At 35.5% G+C, this 13776-nt stretch overlaps 1 protein-coding gene across 5 annotated transcripts in view; it reads left to right on the plus strand.

Moving 5' to 3' along the window:
* Positions 1 to 13776, plus strand: part of dmd (dystrophin) — a 104859-nt gene that overhangs the window by 34580 nt on the left and 56503 nt on the right. For all 5 annotated transcript variants that reach the window (XM_058769897.1, XM_058769934.1, XM_058769905.1 and 2 more), the window contains 14 exons: positions 1320 to 1500; positions 2085 to 2230; positions 3923 to 4135; positions 5076 to 5189; positions 5784 to 5939; positions 6141 to 6311; positions 8522 to 8704; positions 9013 to 9147; positions 10446 to 10598; positions 10696 to 10857; positions 11036 to 11146; positions 12273 to 12446; positions 12701 to 12856; positions 13299 to 13469. In XM_058769897.1, the coding sequence (XP_058625880.1) occupies positions 1320 to 1500; positions 2085 to 2230; positions 3923 to 4135; positions 5076 to 5189; positions 5784 to 5939; positions 6141 to 6311; positions 8522 to 8704; positions 9013 to 9147; positions 10446 to 10598; positions 10696 to 10857; positions 11036 to 11146; positions 12273 to 12446; positions 12701 to 12856; positions 13299 to 13469 (2226 nt within the window). The remainder of the gene's footprint in view (positions 1 to 1319; positions 1501 to 2084; positions 2231 to 3922; positions 4136 to 5075; positions 5190 to 5783; positions 5940 to 6140; positions 6312 to 8521; positions 8705 to 9012; positions 9148 to 10445; positions 10599 to 10695; positions 10858 to 11035; positions 11147 to 12272; positions 12447 to 12700; positions 12857 to 13298; positions 13470 to 13776) is intronic.

The raw sequence follows: 13776 nt of genomic DNA on the forward strand, positions 1-13776 counted from the left end.
GACCCCTTTGACGGGGACTCTGGCTGGCCTGGCTGGTGAATTTTAACTGCAGTTGGATTTTTATGTGATTTAGCTCTGATGATGGTACTTATTTTGGGTGATTTAATTGAAAAAGGAACACATTTCCACTGTCTGATGGCTGTGGACTATGTTCAGTGGGGTAGATGTGGCCTGTTAGATTAATGAATATGATATAACAGGCACAGAGACAAGTTGTGTGATTAAAAAAAGTTTTGAGTGATCAAAGCTCTGCAGGTTTAAAGTCTTTCTTTGCTCATCTGTTCTTACCTCGTTTATCCTTGAGTATATCTGTACCTGACAGCTTCCTATATGAATGTCTTTCTCGCTTCTGTCTCTTTACCAGATCCATGTTTCTGTAATATGTCTTCCAGAAGAGACATGTCTCCCTAAAGACCTTGAGTGTCTGTGATAATTTTATCATTTGATGTGATTAACCCATTCCTTATCTTACTAAGCCCCAGGTTTATTCATTTAATGTATCACATACACATATATGAACACTGACTCTAACCATCCATATACCCACATAAGCATATTAATGAATATAGTTATATTAATAGTTATCAATTAAAACATTATTGAATATCAATATTTGCAGACAAAAGAGTGATTATAGTACAGTATATAATAGTCAATATATACCATATACTGTGTATATATGTATGATGTGTATATATGATATATATGTATATATCTCTTTTCTCTTCAAATATTGATATACAATAATATCTTACATCTCTCTCTCTCAATTACAAAAATAATATATATCAATTATAAAAAATGGTAAAATTTTTGATATTTCACATCAACCTATCTTGAAAAAAAAAGGAAACGGAGAATCTCATATGGTAGCAGACAGCAATAATGTAATTTAAGTTACAACGTTACTATTTTTATTGGATCAATAAAAATACAGTTTTATTATAGCTATTTTATTGCTATTGTAATTTATATACAGCATATCATAAATAATCTCTATATAAGCTTTACTAAAGGACGGAAGATGCAATGAAAGAGTTGTGAAGAGAAAACTCAAAGCTAAAGATGAGATTTTATGAAGTTTTTATTGAATTTTTGAAGTCTGTAAAAACATTTGCCTCGCAACAAAACAATATTCTTTGTATTTTAATCAGTATAGACATTTTGGAGTTATAACTTGGAGTCAAGTTATAAGTGCTAAATATTCATGTTTATTCGCACTTCAGGTGACGAGGGCCGACTGCAAAAAGATGGGGCCATTTTCCTGCCAGTATTTGAGCCATTATATGACTTAGCTAATGCTTTATTACCTTTCACAGGATGAGATCGCTCGCCTCTCTTCTCTACAACCACAAGTGGACAAGCTGCATGAACAACTTCAGGAGCTGCAGCAGAAAGAAGAGACGCCTGTTCTCTTTGATGCTGACATCTCTGCCTTCCAAGAGCACTACCACCATGTCCTCGAGGACCTGAGGGCCAGAGAAAGACAGCTTGTTCTGGGTGAGGGGTGTCTAGTGCTATGCTATTTGGGTTAACGTTGAGGGAGTTTAAAAGTGGATCACTCACATACTGTACTAACGCAGCACTTACGTAGGATTCAGACTGCAGTGTGGTCTGGTTTGATTACGTTAGCCTCTGAGCTGGCAGCATTTTCATAAATCTTTCAAATCAACGAGCATCTCTATCCTATTATGCTACAAAAGTGTCTGAAACATTCATGGAATTGTTCTAATTTTTAAGTACTCTCTGGCTGAAAGGTTATTCATGTCTAGTAAGTTTCTACACAATTTAGAAAGATTCTTAAACTATTTTCAATGCTGATTGTGTGAGAAAATCTTCAGAATTATGCAGAATGCTAAAATGTGATTAAAAATGACTCTGACAGTACTTCACTCTGAATAGTTGCTGAAACATAATCAGATGATTTGATAATGATTTGATCATTTGTGAAAAACAAACATATAGGAAGTGGGGCATTTGTTGAATTTTGTGAATGATGGACATTCGGCATCTGTGTAAAACTGCAGGACTGCTGGCAGATGTTGTGTAAGAGACATGTTTTTTTTTTTTTTCTCTTGTATTAGTCCAGTCTAGTCTTCCACCAGCACGTTATAAGGATGTGATGGCAGCGCTGCTGGCCTGGCTGCAGCAGTGTGAGAATAAACTAGCCATCCCCTCCACAGCAGTGACTGAGTACCCTGTCATGGAGCAGAGGCTCAAAGACATCAAGGTATGAGATTTTACTGAAGCGCTTAAGACTCATTTAAAAACAATGATTATTATTATATATATGACATCTCTGTTGAATATATTTACACATTTAGAATAATTATTATCGTTTATGAAGGATCATTTGACACTGAAGACAGTAATAGTGGCTACTGAAATACAGCTTTGCTATCACAGGAATACATTTATTTAATAAATTGTTTAAAATTAGTGCTGTCAAATGATTAATCGCGATTAATCGCAACCAAAATAAAACATTTTGTTTACATAATATATTTGTGTGTACTGTATATATTTATTACGTACAGTATATATAAATACACACACATGCATGTATATATTTAAGAAAAATATGTTATGTTTATATATTAAATATATTTACATATAAATTAAATTATATGAATATAAATATATAATATAAACACATGTAAATATTTTCTAAATATATACCATATGTGTGTGTATTTATATGTACATAATAAATATACACAGTACACATACATATATTATGTAAACAAAAACTTTTATTTTGGATGTGATTAATCGTTTGACAGCACTATTTAAAATATTATATTAAAGGTGCATAATATTGTTTTGGGAGTCTCCTACAATAGGCTTACATGCATGCAATGTCAAACAACGCTTTCCTTTTCTCAAAATATGCATTTAATATAACCTAATTTTCTAACGATTCTCAAAAGATTTGTTTGAAGCAGTTCTAAGATTCAGTCTCTCTAAAACCCTTCTTTCTGTAAGCCTACTCTGCTCTGATTGGTCAGATGGCCCAGTCTGTTGTGATTGGTCTACCGCAAACAGAAATGATACGCCCATTGCCATATTTCTGTAAATTTTTTAATTTAAATTAAATTTAAATTTCTAATGACTCATTTACGCTGTTCAGAGTCAGTTCTTTCTTTTGGGAGACAATAACTCTATTTAACTTGATAGAAAACAGTTATTTTAAATTGTAATACTTTTACTGTATTTTTGATTAAATAAATGAATTTTTTTGTGAACATAATAAAAAAAGCATTTTCAAATATTAAAGACCCCAAATATTTGAATAGTAGTGTTTACAAATACAAATAGTATACTTCTATCCAGACACTACTGACAGAATCTACTGACCTTATTTGCAGTTTGTGTTCTTATTTTTAAATAAAATCTCCAGAATTATGCCAAATTAATTCAAACCATTCCATTCATTTTAAAATATGTTTATTTTATTAGTGAATGTGTTAAATGGGGCTGAAAGCATTATTAAATTGTACAAGATTCCAAGTGTGATATGCACATTAACCTGGCATATGAGAAAGTAAATTCAAACAATTACACACTTAAACATTTATGGTAATATTTAGTATGAATGAAATAAATATAAATCAACAGAAATCAATGTTATTTTGGTTTCTAGTAGGTTGGTTTGGTTTCTAGGAGATTTGAAGTAGATTGTACCACATAATATGATTATTAATTATTATAAACATATTTACCAAAATGCAACATTTACTATGGTAGATCATGAGGAACATGTAATTTGTGATTTTTTATTTTTATTTTTATTTTATTTTTTATCAATCAATATTCATAGATTTATCTATCTATTATTAGTATTTTTGCTTAATGTACTTTTTAATTTTAAATTTTTTTTTTTTTTTTATGCACATTGAATGAGAGCCAAACTATTTTTCAGTCAATTCAAGCAGCACAGAAGGAGCATCAGGGTGACGTGGATGACCTCAATAAAATGGCTGAGCAGGTGTTCCAGAAAGCACCTCCAGAGATCTGTCAGAAGTACCGGACCGAGCTGGACAATGTGATGGTGCGCTGGAGGCGTGTGTCTGAGCAGCTGGAGGACAACATCCAGAAGCTGCAGGATCACATGACCAAATTACAGCAGTTCCAGGCACGTGCTGAAACAATATGCTGATGAGGCTTTTCCTCAAATTACACTGGCTCTAGTTTCTCTGAAGCAGACACACTTCACCTACACCACGCTGGGTGCTTTCCAAGTAAAATGTACTGGAATGCAGGCACCTGAAGATGTTGGCTGTGTCTCAACACCTAGTCAGCTGCCTATCCAGAGAGCCTATAAGGTTTTGAACTCCGAGAAGAGAAATTTATTGCTTAAAGGTTGCTGTTTTATATCTCAGGTGACGATTCTCGGTTCAGTAGAAATTAAGCTCAGTCAACAGCATTTGTCACTTGTAATAACTTGTAACTTGTTCTCTTTAAAAAGAGCAAAAATCAAGTTTACACTGAGGCACTTACATTGCAAGTGATTTAGACTTTTAAATATGAAGCTTGTAATTTTATAAAACACTTCACATTCATTCTTTTGTTAAAACGTGTATTATTTGAGCTGTAAAGTTGTTCTCATTACTTTTAAGGTCATTTGAAAAATGTGGCAACAAACTTATAAACATGGTTACACTGTAACTTTACACAGAAAAGGTTACGAAGTAATTTTTTAACTAAAATCATGTTAGCACGTACTTAGTGTATGCCTTGTGTATGAACGTATTTGATTGTTTCGTCTCATACACTTCCAAAATAAGATAAAATAAAGGTGGTAGCCAAAACATATATTTTTTAAAAATACAAAAGTGCATAAAACTGCAAAAGGATCGATTGCCTCACTTAATAGACTTAGTATTAATATAAAACATGTTTACCAAAAACACCACATATACTATTGTTAGTGATAAGGAATATTACATAAGGAATATGTGTGATTTGTTAGTTTTATGTTAATATTATTTATATTTTTGTTAAATTTCTATGGGTTGCTGCAGCAGAAAGTGTGACTGCATCTTCAGATAACCCATTATTTCATTCCATGGTAGAATGACACAAAGACTCTGCAGAAGTGGATGGCAGAAGTGGATGTTTTCCTGAATGAGGAATGGCCAGCTCTGGGAGATGCAGAGGCTTTGGAGAAACAGTTGGAACAGTGCACGGTGAGGACAGTCTTTATTTATTTAGCAATAAAAACTTAAGTTTGTGGTTCAAACTCGAATAGAGCTCTTGATGCTATACTGACCTAGAGCAAGATGTGCTAAAATAACAACCGTGATCCAGAAACTCACCATTGTGTTTCACAAACATGGCCCAAAAATTAAAATTCAGAAGAGAGTGCTTTTTATGCAGAGGCGAAGCATAGCCTAAATTAAAGCATTGGTCTGGAAGAGGAAGAGCTGTTTCTCATTAAGATGAAATCTGCAAAAATATGTTGGGAGACCTGCTAATATAGCCGCAGCGGTGGATGAATAAGCCGTAAACCCGTTGGGACCTGACTCAGTAAAGACCCTGCCTTCTCTTTTCAGGCAATGGCAGGAAATGATTTTTCATATTATTAGTCATGAACTGTAGCTTAACACGAAATTACATTTTTCAAATGGTATCTCAGTATTTTCGTGCCCCATGGTAAGTTAGCTACAATAATGGCAATAGCTTCGCTTCTATCTAGTAGAATTGGGTCAATGCATTGGCATGACCTGGTTTTCAGGATGGCCAAGACCATCTATTTCAAACATTCTCCTTTGATTTGCCAGGCTCTGGTGAACGACATCCACACCGTCCAACCAAGTCTGAATGGCATCAATGAGGTGGGACTGGCCTTGAAGAGGGAAGCTGAGACACCGTTTGCCATCAAAATACAGAAGATGCTTGATGAGCTCAATGCTCAGTGGGAGCTCATTTGCAAACAGGTAATTAACGGGCCACATGGGCTTACGGTGCATTATACTAATTAATTACGAGGTGAGGTACAATTTAGTCATCTTTAAAAGCCCACGCATACCATTTTCGCACCTAGGCGATATCTAAGCCAAACTTTGATGTTATTACAGCATTTTTCTGCAGTTTTCAGGTAGTCATTAAAACAAAAATGTGTTTTTGTTGGTCCTCAGGCATATGCAAAGAAATCAGCCCTGAAAGGAGGGCTGGACATGACGGTGAGTTTGAGGAAGGAGATGCAAGAAATGCAGGAGTGGATCACTCAGGCAGAGGAAGAGTATCTGGAACGAGACTTCCAGTACAAGACACCTGAGGAGCTTCATAAGGCAGTGGAGGAACTGAAGGTTTGTTCTTTTTAAACATGTTTCTTCAGAGGAAGATGTCATTGTTTAGAAAACTTAATGGAGTTGTCATTGGCGTCTCTTAATTATAGCATCGTAGATGTTTCTCTGGAAAATTAAAAATAATTGTAGACATATAGTAAGAGTATAGAGTTAAAATTATTCATTTAAAGGGGTCATCGGATGCAAAATTCACTTTTCAAGTTGTTTGAACATAAATGTGTGTTGGAAGTGTATGTACACATCCATCCTATAATTATAAAAATCCACCCAGTGGGTTTTTTAAAATCCTTATTTTAAAATTCCTTTTCTCAAATCAGGCTGTTCTGAGATTCCTGTCAGAATGATGTAGTTCTGTACAGGCCGGTCCCCCGATAGTTGATTGACAAGGCTGTCTTACCTTAGACTCGCCCTGAGTGAGCCGAGAGCCGAGACTCCGGTGCAGGGGAAGACAAGATGTCTCAGATTAAGCGATTGAGGTGCTTTGTTGTTGGATGTAATAATGAATATAGCAGTCATCATTTACTCCCGACATCTGAGCTGCTGAAGACGCAGAGGATTAACGTTACTTTTGCTTTGAAGTGAATGCGCCGATCCCCAATCTGCCTAAATGCGTCTATGTTCGCGCGAATCATTCATAATCCAGCCTCACCTACAGAAGGAGTATAAGGGTTTTTTTATAAATTTGTAAACAGTCTGCTCGTCAACCCACGGAAGAGAGGGGTGGGGTCAGCAGAGCTCATTAGCATTTAAAGCAACATAGACTAAAAAACAGCTTGATGAAAACAGAGCTGATTTTGACAGGGTAAAAAAGGTGTTTTTTACACTACCATTGAGAAATTTTAACCAAAGTACATTATAGACTTTTAATTAAGACCCTAAAGAATGCAAAATGGGCATCCGATGACCCCTTTAAGACATAATATGTATATCATAACTTAGATAATTTGGTCTTGAAAGAATTTGGTTAAAACATACAAAAATCATTCAACCTAACATAATTTGAGACATTATTAAATAGGTAGATAACTTTAATGTGATTTTTTTGTTGTTGTTGTTGGGTAAACAAGCAAATGTCTCTATTTGTTCTTCATTTATTCATGTTGTGGTTTATGAAAGCGTTCACACTGATAATGTTTCTTTTCTGTGGGAGTATCTTGAGGCGCTAAAAAAACAAAGGTTAAAACTTGAATAAAGATATTCATTTTTATTCTTTTTCGGCAAAAAATAGTCACTAAAAAAGAGAGTCAAATTAAAAAATGTATTTATTTATTTTTGTATTGGAAATTTGCACATTTGGCAACCCTGCTACCAAAATGTAGGACATGTTTAGAATTTTAAATGCTAGTTTTTGTAATTTAGTTATTTCTTTCTACCTAAGCATTAAATAAATACTAAATGTAATAAATTATATTGCATATTATATTACATATATATATATAAATCATGTGGTTACAGGGTTGCATGCAAAATGTAGGACACAGCTAAATGTTTTTGGACTGACTAACTATCAATAATTAAATGTATTAAAATATTTTATTTCTGCAAAGAATTGAATATCAATTGTGTCAAAATTATGACATTTCTAATGTTGGATACCTCAAAAAGAACAGGATCTAACAGGAGGTGGAACAAGCCAAAATCCACATTTTAAGAGGGAGACAGACATTGTTTGACTACTTTTCGTGCTGTGTTAGTTTTATGTTCGATAATAGCTTATCTAACACATCTAATCTCACTTGAGAACATGGGATTTGTGTCTTCATTACTTTTAACAACAGTCAGGGGACACCAATTTGTACCCCATTCATTGAAAATGCCAAGACACCAAACTTTAAAGAAAAGAAAAACGAACATGTTGTGCTGAGAACAAAGTGTCTGAGAAGCTCCCCAGACAGTTGTCATGATAGCAGAAGACTGACACCTAGACAACTGAAATATATTCATTTCCTAACAGGTTCCGTCTCGATGCGCAGAAGCTTTTCACCTCTATGTGATCCTGTTGCCTTGTGCTTTTTATGAAGTAAATGGGTCACATTTTTGTTTAACTTCCCAAGTTCAACAGTCAACAGCGGGGATCTTGTATTCTCTCTGTCCCAGTGCCAAACTTAGCTTAACTTTGCAAGCAGAGGCTTAAGAGAATCCTGATGTTCACTAACCTTGGTGAAAACATCTGAATGCTCACGTAATCTCCTCTCCTCTCTCCCACTCAGCGGGCTCAAGAGGAAGTCCATCAAAAGGAAACAAAGGTGAAGCTACTGACGGATAAAGTCACCAATTTCATTTCAAAGGCTCCTCCTGCGGCCCATGATGCCCTAAAGGCAGAACTGGATGGTTTGACTTCTAACTACCAGCGACTGTGCAGCCGGCTCGATGGAAAATGCAAGACTTTAGAGGTGAGCTTGATATTGTGCCAGTGATGGGGTTGTGCTCAGGAGTCAGATAGTGTCTCGTTCATTGACATTTATTTATTTGGCAGACGCTTTCATCCAAAGCAACTTAAAGTCCTTTTTAGATTTACACTTTATCAGTGTGTGTGTGTGTTCCCTGGGAATCAAATCCACGACTTTGATGTTGCTAGCGCCAGGCTCTTTCAGTTCAAACCACTAATGTGGTTCTTCTAACCTTTGATCAAATTCTCAGGACCCAGGCCCAATGTGATATGTTTGACTAACCACATGCCCATTTCTGTTGGCTGTTGTAGGAGGTGTGGGCATGCTGGTGTGAGCTGCTGTCTTATTTGGAGTTGGAGAATGCCTGGATGGACCTACTGGAGAAGAAACTTGATGAAACCGAAAGCCTTCAGGGAGGTGTAGAGGAAATAGAAGAAGCTTTGACTGTGAGTGCTAAAAATCTTTGAGATGAACTCCAGAGATATTATGAGACTGTTTAGCAGAGGAAGCCTCTTGAAAGCCAGTCGTATAAAAAATAGGTTACTTTAGGTTGTTTTAAAGGAAGGTTAAATATAGGTTGTTTTAAAAGAATAGTTTTTGGTCTGGTTTTCACATAAGGATATTATGTGGTTTTAGAAACAAATATTGTGTACAAGTCGTATGCTCTGTTCCTCCTTTTTATAGCTTGACAGCCTGTGGTCACCATGACCTGTTGATGTTAAAAGAGCTGTATAAATAAATTTCTTTTTGCGTTCTACTGGAAAAATAAGAGCAGAGAGGTTTGGAATGACATGAGTGTGAGTAAATGATGACACAGTTTTCATTTTAGGTAAGAGTTTGACTTGTAAAGGTGACTCTGTCCCAGAGGAACATTTTATTGTTTAGAGGTTACTCTTTCATATTGCGGGACACTGACATAAATGCCATTCTTATTGGAGTTTCCACTTTGTCTCAGACGTTTCTCAGATGATTATTGATGATCTTTTCTGAAACTGTAGAGCAGTGTTTTCCAAACAGGGGTTTGTGAGTTGTCGAAAAGAAAATGTTTGAAAATTATAATTTAAATGGAAACTTACAATAAATAAATAAATAAAAAAATAAATAAAAAAACTGAATCACAATATTGTTCAAAATCAGTTATTTTGCAAATCACAGCTCAAATTTCAATTGCAATTTTTTTTGTCCAAGCTGTGCAGACCTGTATATAATAATAAAAAAATTTAAAAAATGAAACACTTACTAAAAATTATTAAATATTTTATTTGTTTAGTTGCATGTGATGTGACATCAGAGAACCACAAATATGTGAATGTGTTGTTAAATTATTGAACTATTAACTTCTTTGCGGGTATTTCGAGTAAATATTTTACATCTAAGTGGTTCAACTGACAAAAAACTTTGGGAACCCCTGCTCTAGAGGTTACACACATTTTCCAAATTGAGAATTAGGAGACTTTAGCAAAACATTTATGGATTTAGCAGACCCTTTTATCCAAAACTTCTTTAAAAATGAGGAATGCTACCAGAACAAACTCAGTTTGTTGCCTAGGAGAAAATGTGAGATATTAAATAGATCTAATTTGTGTTTTTTTCTTTCCTATAAGCTAATACTTGCACTTATGATGATAAAATACCAAAAATTCAATCTTGCACCATCACCATGGAAAGCATCATTTATTAAGTTTTATGTTTTCAAATGACATCTAAATCATAGGTATTAAAGTGGTTTCCCATTCCCTTCCAGTCCTTAGACACCATGATTAGAGAGCATCCTGAATATAACCGCAACCAGATCCGTGAATTAGCCCAGACCCTTATGGATGGCAGAGTCCTTGATGAGCTCATACACAAAAAAGTGGAGGACTACAACACACGCTGGGATGAACTAATGCAAAGGGTAGGAACTTGTTGTATTGCTGCAGCTGAAACTGTAAGTATATTCATTGGATTTTCTCATGTTTTGATTCTCTTCTGCATTCTGATGTCAAAAACAGGCTCTACAAAGGCGACAGCAGCTGGAGAAGAGCTTGCAGTGGGCCCAGGAGAACGACAAAACCCTGCGCCTCATTCAGGACTCTCTGAACACCACTGACCGACATTTGACTGCTTACATAGCAGATGGCATAGACGCTGCACAGATACCGCAGGAGGCACAGGTATTCATATTATGTCATATGTATGGGCCAAATAAACATTATTTTATTTTTTATTTTTTATTATTTTATTTTATTTAGCAGGTTTCTTCGAAACCGGGTCTCAGGGATTTTTATTTATTTTGTATATATTTTTATTTAAAGATAATTATTATTGCCTTATTATTATCTCATTAAACAGAAAATTCAGACTGAGTTGAATGGTCATGAGGTGACTCTCGATGACATGAAGAAAAAGGCTGTCGAGGTTGACGCATCAGAGAAAGTGATTGAAGAGATTGATGCAACATATGTAAGAGTCACAGATCATTATAATTTTGAATAGCTGATTTTTTTAGTTTTTTTGTGGTACAACACAACGGAAACAAGCCACAACACACTGAAATTAGCACAACACAACAGAAACAAGCCACAACACAACGAAATTAGCACAACAGAAGCAAGCCACAACACAACAGAAACAAGCCACAACACACTGAAATTAGCACAATACAACGGAAACATGCCACAACACAACGAAATTAACACAACAGAAACATGCCACAATACAACGGAAACAAGCCACAACACAACAACATTAGCGCAACACGCTGAAATTAGCACAACACACTGAAATTAGCACAACACAACAGAAACAAGCAACAACACATCGAAATTAGCACAACACAACGGAAACAAGACGCAAAACTGAAATTAGCACAATACAAAGGAAACAAGCCACAACACAACGAAATTAGCACAATACAAAGGAAACAAGCCACAACACAACGAAATTAGCACAATACAAAGGAAACAAGCCACTACACAACGGAAACAAGCCACAACACAACGAAATTAGCACAACACAACGAAATTAGCATAACAGAACGGAAACAAGCCACAACACAACGAAATTAGCATAACACAACGGAAACAAGCCGCAACACAACGGAATTAGCACAACCCAACGGAAACAAGCTGCAACACAGCGAAATTAGCATAACACAACGAAATTAGCATAACACAACGGAAACAAGCCACAACACAACGAAATTAGCATAACAAAACGGAAACAAGCCGCAACACAACGGAATTAGCACAACCCAACGCAACACAACAGAATTAGCACAAGACAACGGACACAAGCCGCAACACAATGAAATTAGCACAACGGAAACAAGCCACAACACACTGAAATTAGCACAATACAAAGGAAACAAGCCACAACACAACGAAATTAGCATAACCCAACGGAAACAAGCCACAACACAACGAAATTAGTTCTATGCATTGTGTTGTGGCAATTTTGTTTTGTTGTGGAGATTTCGTTGTGTCGTGCACTACTGGGCCACCGTACTTCCTGCTTAAATACATTCATCAAATAATAAACAAGTAATCAAATACCTGTTAATAAATGCTTGTTTTTTGTGTCTGTTTAGGATAAACTATTGGAAGTTAAAGGCAAGTTCCGGATTTTCCAAAAGCCGGCTAACTTTGATCAACGGTTGAAGGAATGTGAGCGAGTGTTAGAGGAGGTGAAAGGGAAGCTGGGAGTGCTGAGTATTCGGAGTGTGGAGCAGGAGGTGGTACAGTCACAGTTGGAGCAGTGCATGGTGGGTAATGTAGGGTGCTTGGTGTTTTAATAGCCTTTAACCTTATTTTATAAATGTATCAATTGTTAATGCATGAATAATTGTGGAGATTGAACCGATTACTTCATACGGTATGATATTTATTCTGTGTTTTGTTAAAGTTCTAATTTTACTAATTTCTAACTGTTTAATTGTAGTTTTTGTTTAATCATACGTTGCTATTTGGTTCTTGTCAGGCAGCAAGTTTAATCACATTCTCTATTTCCCCAATGTAGAAGTTCTATAAGAATCTGAGTGAGGTGAAAATGGAGGTGGAGACGGTGATAAAGACAGGAAGACAGATTGTGCAGAAGCAGCAGACAGAGCAACCCAAAGAGCTGGACGATAGGCTGACGGCACTCAAACTCACATACAATGATTTGGGTTCACAGGTAAGGGAATGCAAGGCTATATGTAAGACATGTGCAGTTCTAGTTTGACACAGCTACTCATTGTGTATTGTTACTGGCAGATTATTCTCACTACCATTCAAAAGTTTGGGGTCAGTAAGTGGTTTTTTTGTTTTTGTTTTGTTTTTGAAGAAATTAATACTTTTATTCAGCAAGGATACGTTAAATTACCAGTAACAGTAACATGAAAAGTAGCAGTAAAAACATTTAGAATTTATATTTCAAATAAATGCTGTTCTTTTAAACTTTCTATTCATCAGCAGTTATTTTAAATTGTAATAACATTGTTTTTACAGTATACACAGTACCCAAACTTTTGAACACAATATATATTTTAGTAACTATCTTTGAAATAGTATTGAAGGAGTTTCCATTTATGTTGAACACTTGTTGGCTGATTTACAAAACATTTGTCTGTGTGCAGGTAACAGAAGGAAAGCAGGAACTGGAGAAGCTTTTAAAGTTATTAAGGAAGTTTAGGAAGGAGGTAAACAGTCTGACAGAATGGTTGGCAACTACTGATGAGGAACTGACGCGCCGCTCTTCAGTGGAAGGCATGCCAAGTGATTTGGATGCAGAGTTGGCTTGGGCAAAGGTAAATGAATACTCAACTGGTTTCATTTCTGCGGCATTGTTTATATCTGAAACAGTTTGCTAGTCATTAAAGGAATAGTTCTTCCAAAAAATTACAGTTCTGTTATCATTTACTCACCTCCATGTTTTTCCACACCTAAAATGCCTTCCAGTAGAACACAAAATTAGGTGTTTTGAAACATGTTTGTTGTATTTCTTGGTGAACTATTCTTTTTGAAATGGTGAATTGTTAATTTATTAGCAATGCTGTTTTGCTTCCAAGAAGGTGGGTGTGTGTGTTTTTTTTTTTTTTACTTAAAGTTACTTCA

Source organism: Onychostoma macrolepis, chromosome 01 (assembly GCF_012432095.1).
Source record: "Onychostoma macrolepis isolate SWU-2019 chromosome 01, ASM1243209v1, whole genome shotgun sequence".
In the NCBI taxonomy this organism is placed as follows: domain Eukaryota; kingdom Metazoa; phylum Chordata; class Actinopteri; order Cypriniformes; family Cyprinidae; genus Onychostoma; species Onychostoma macrolepis.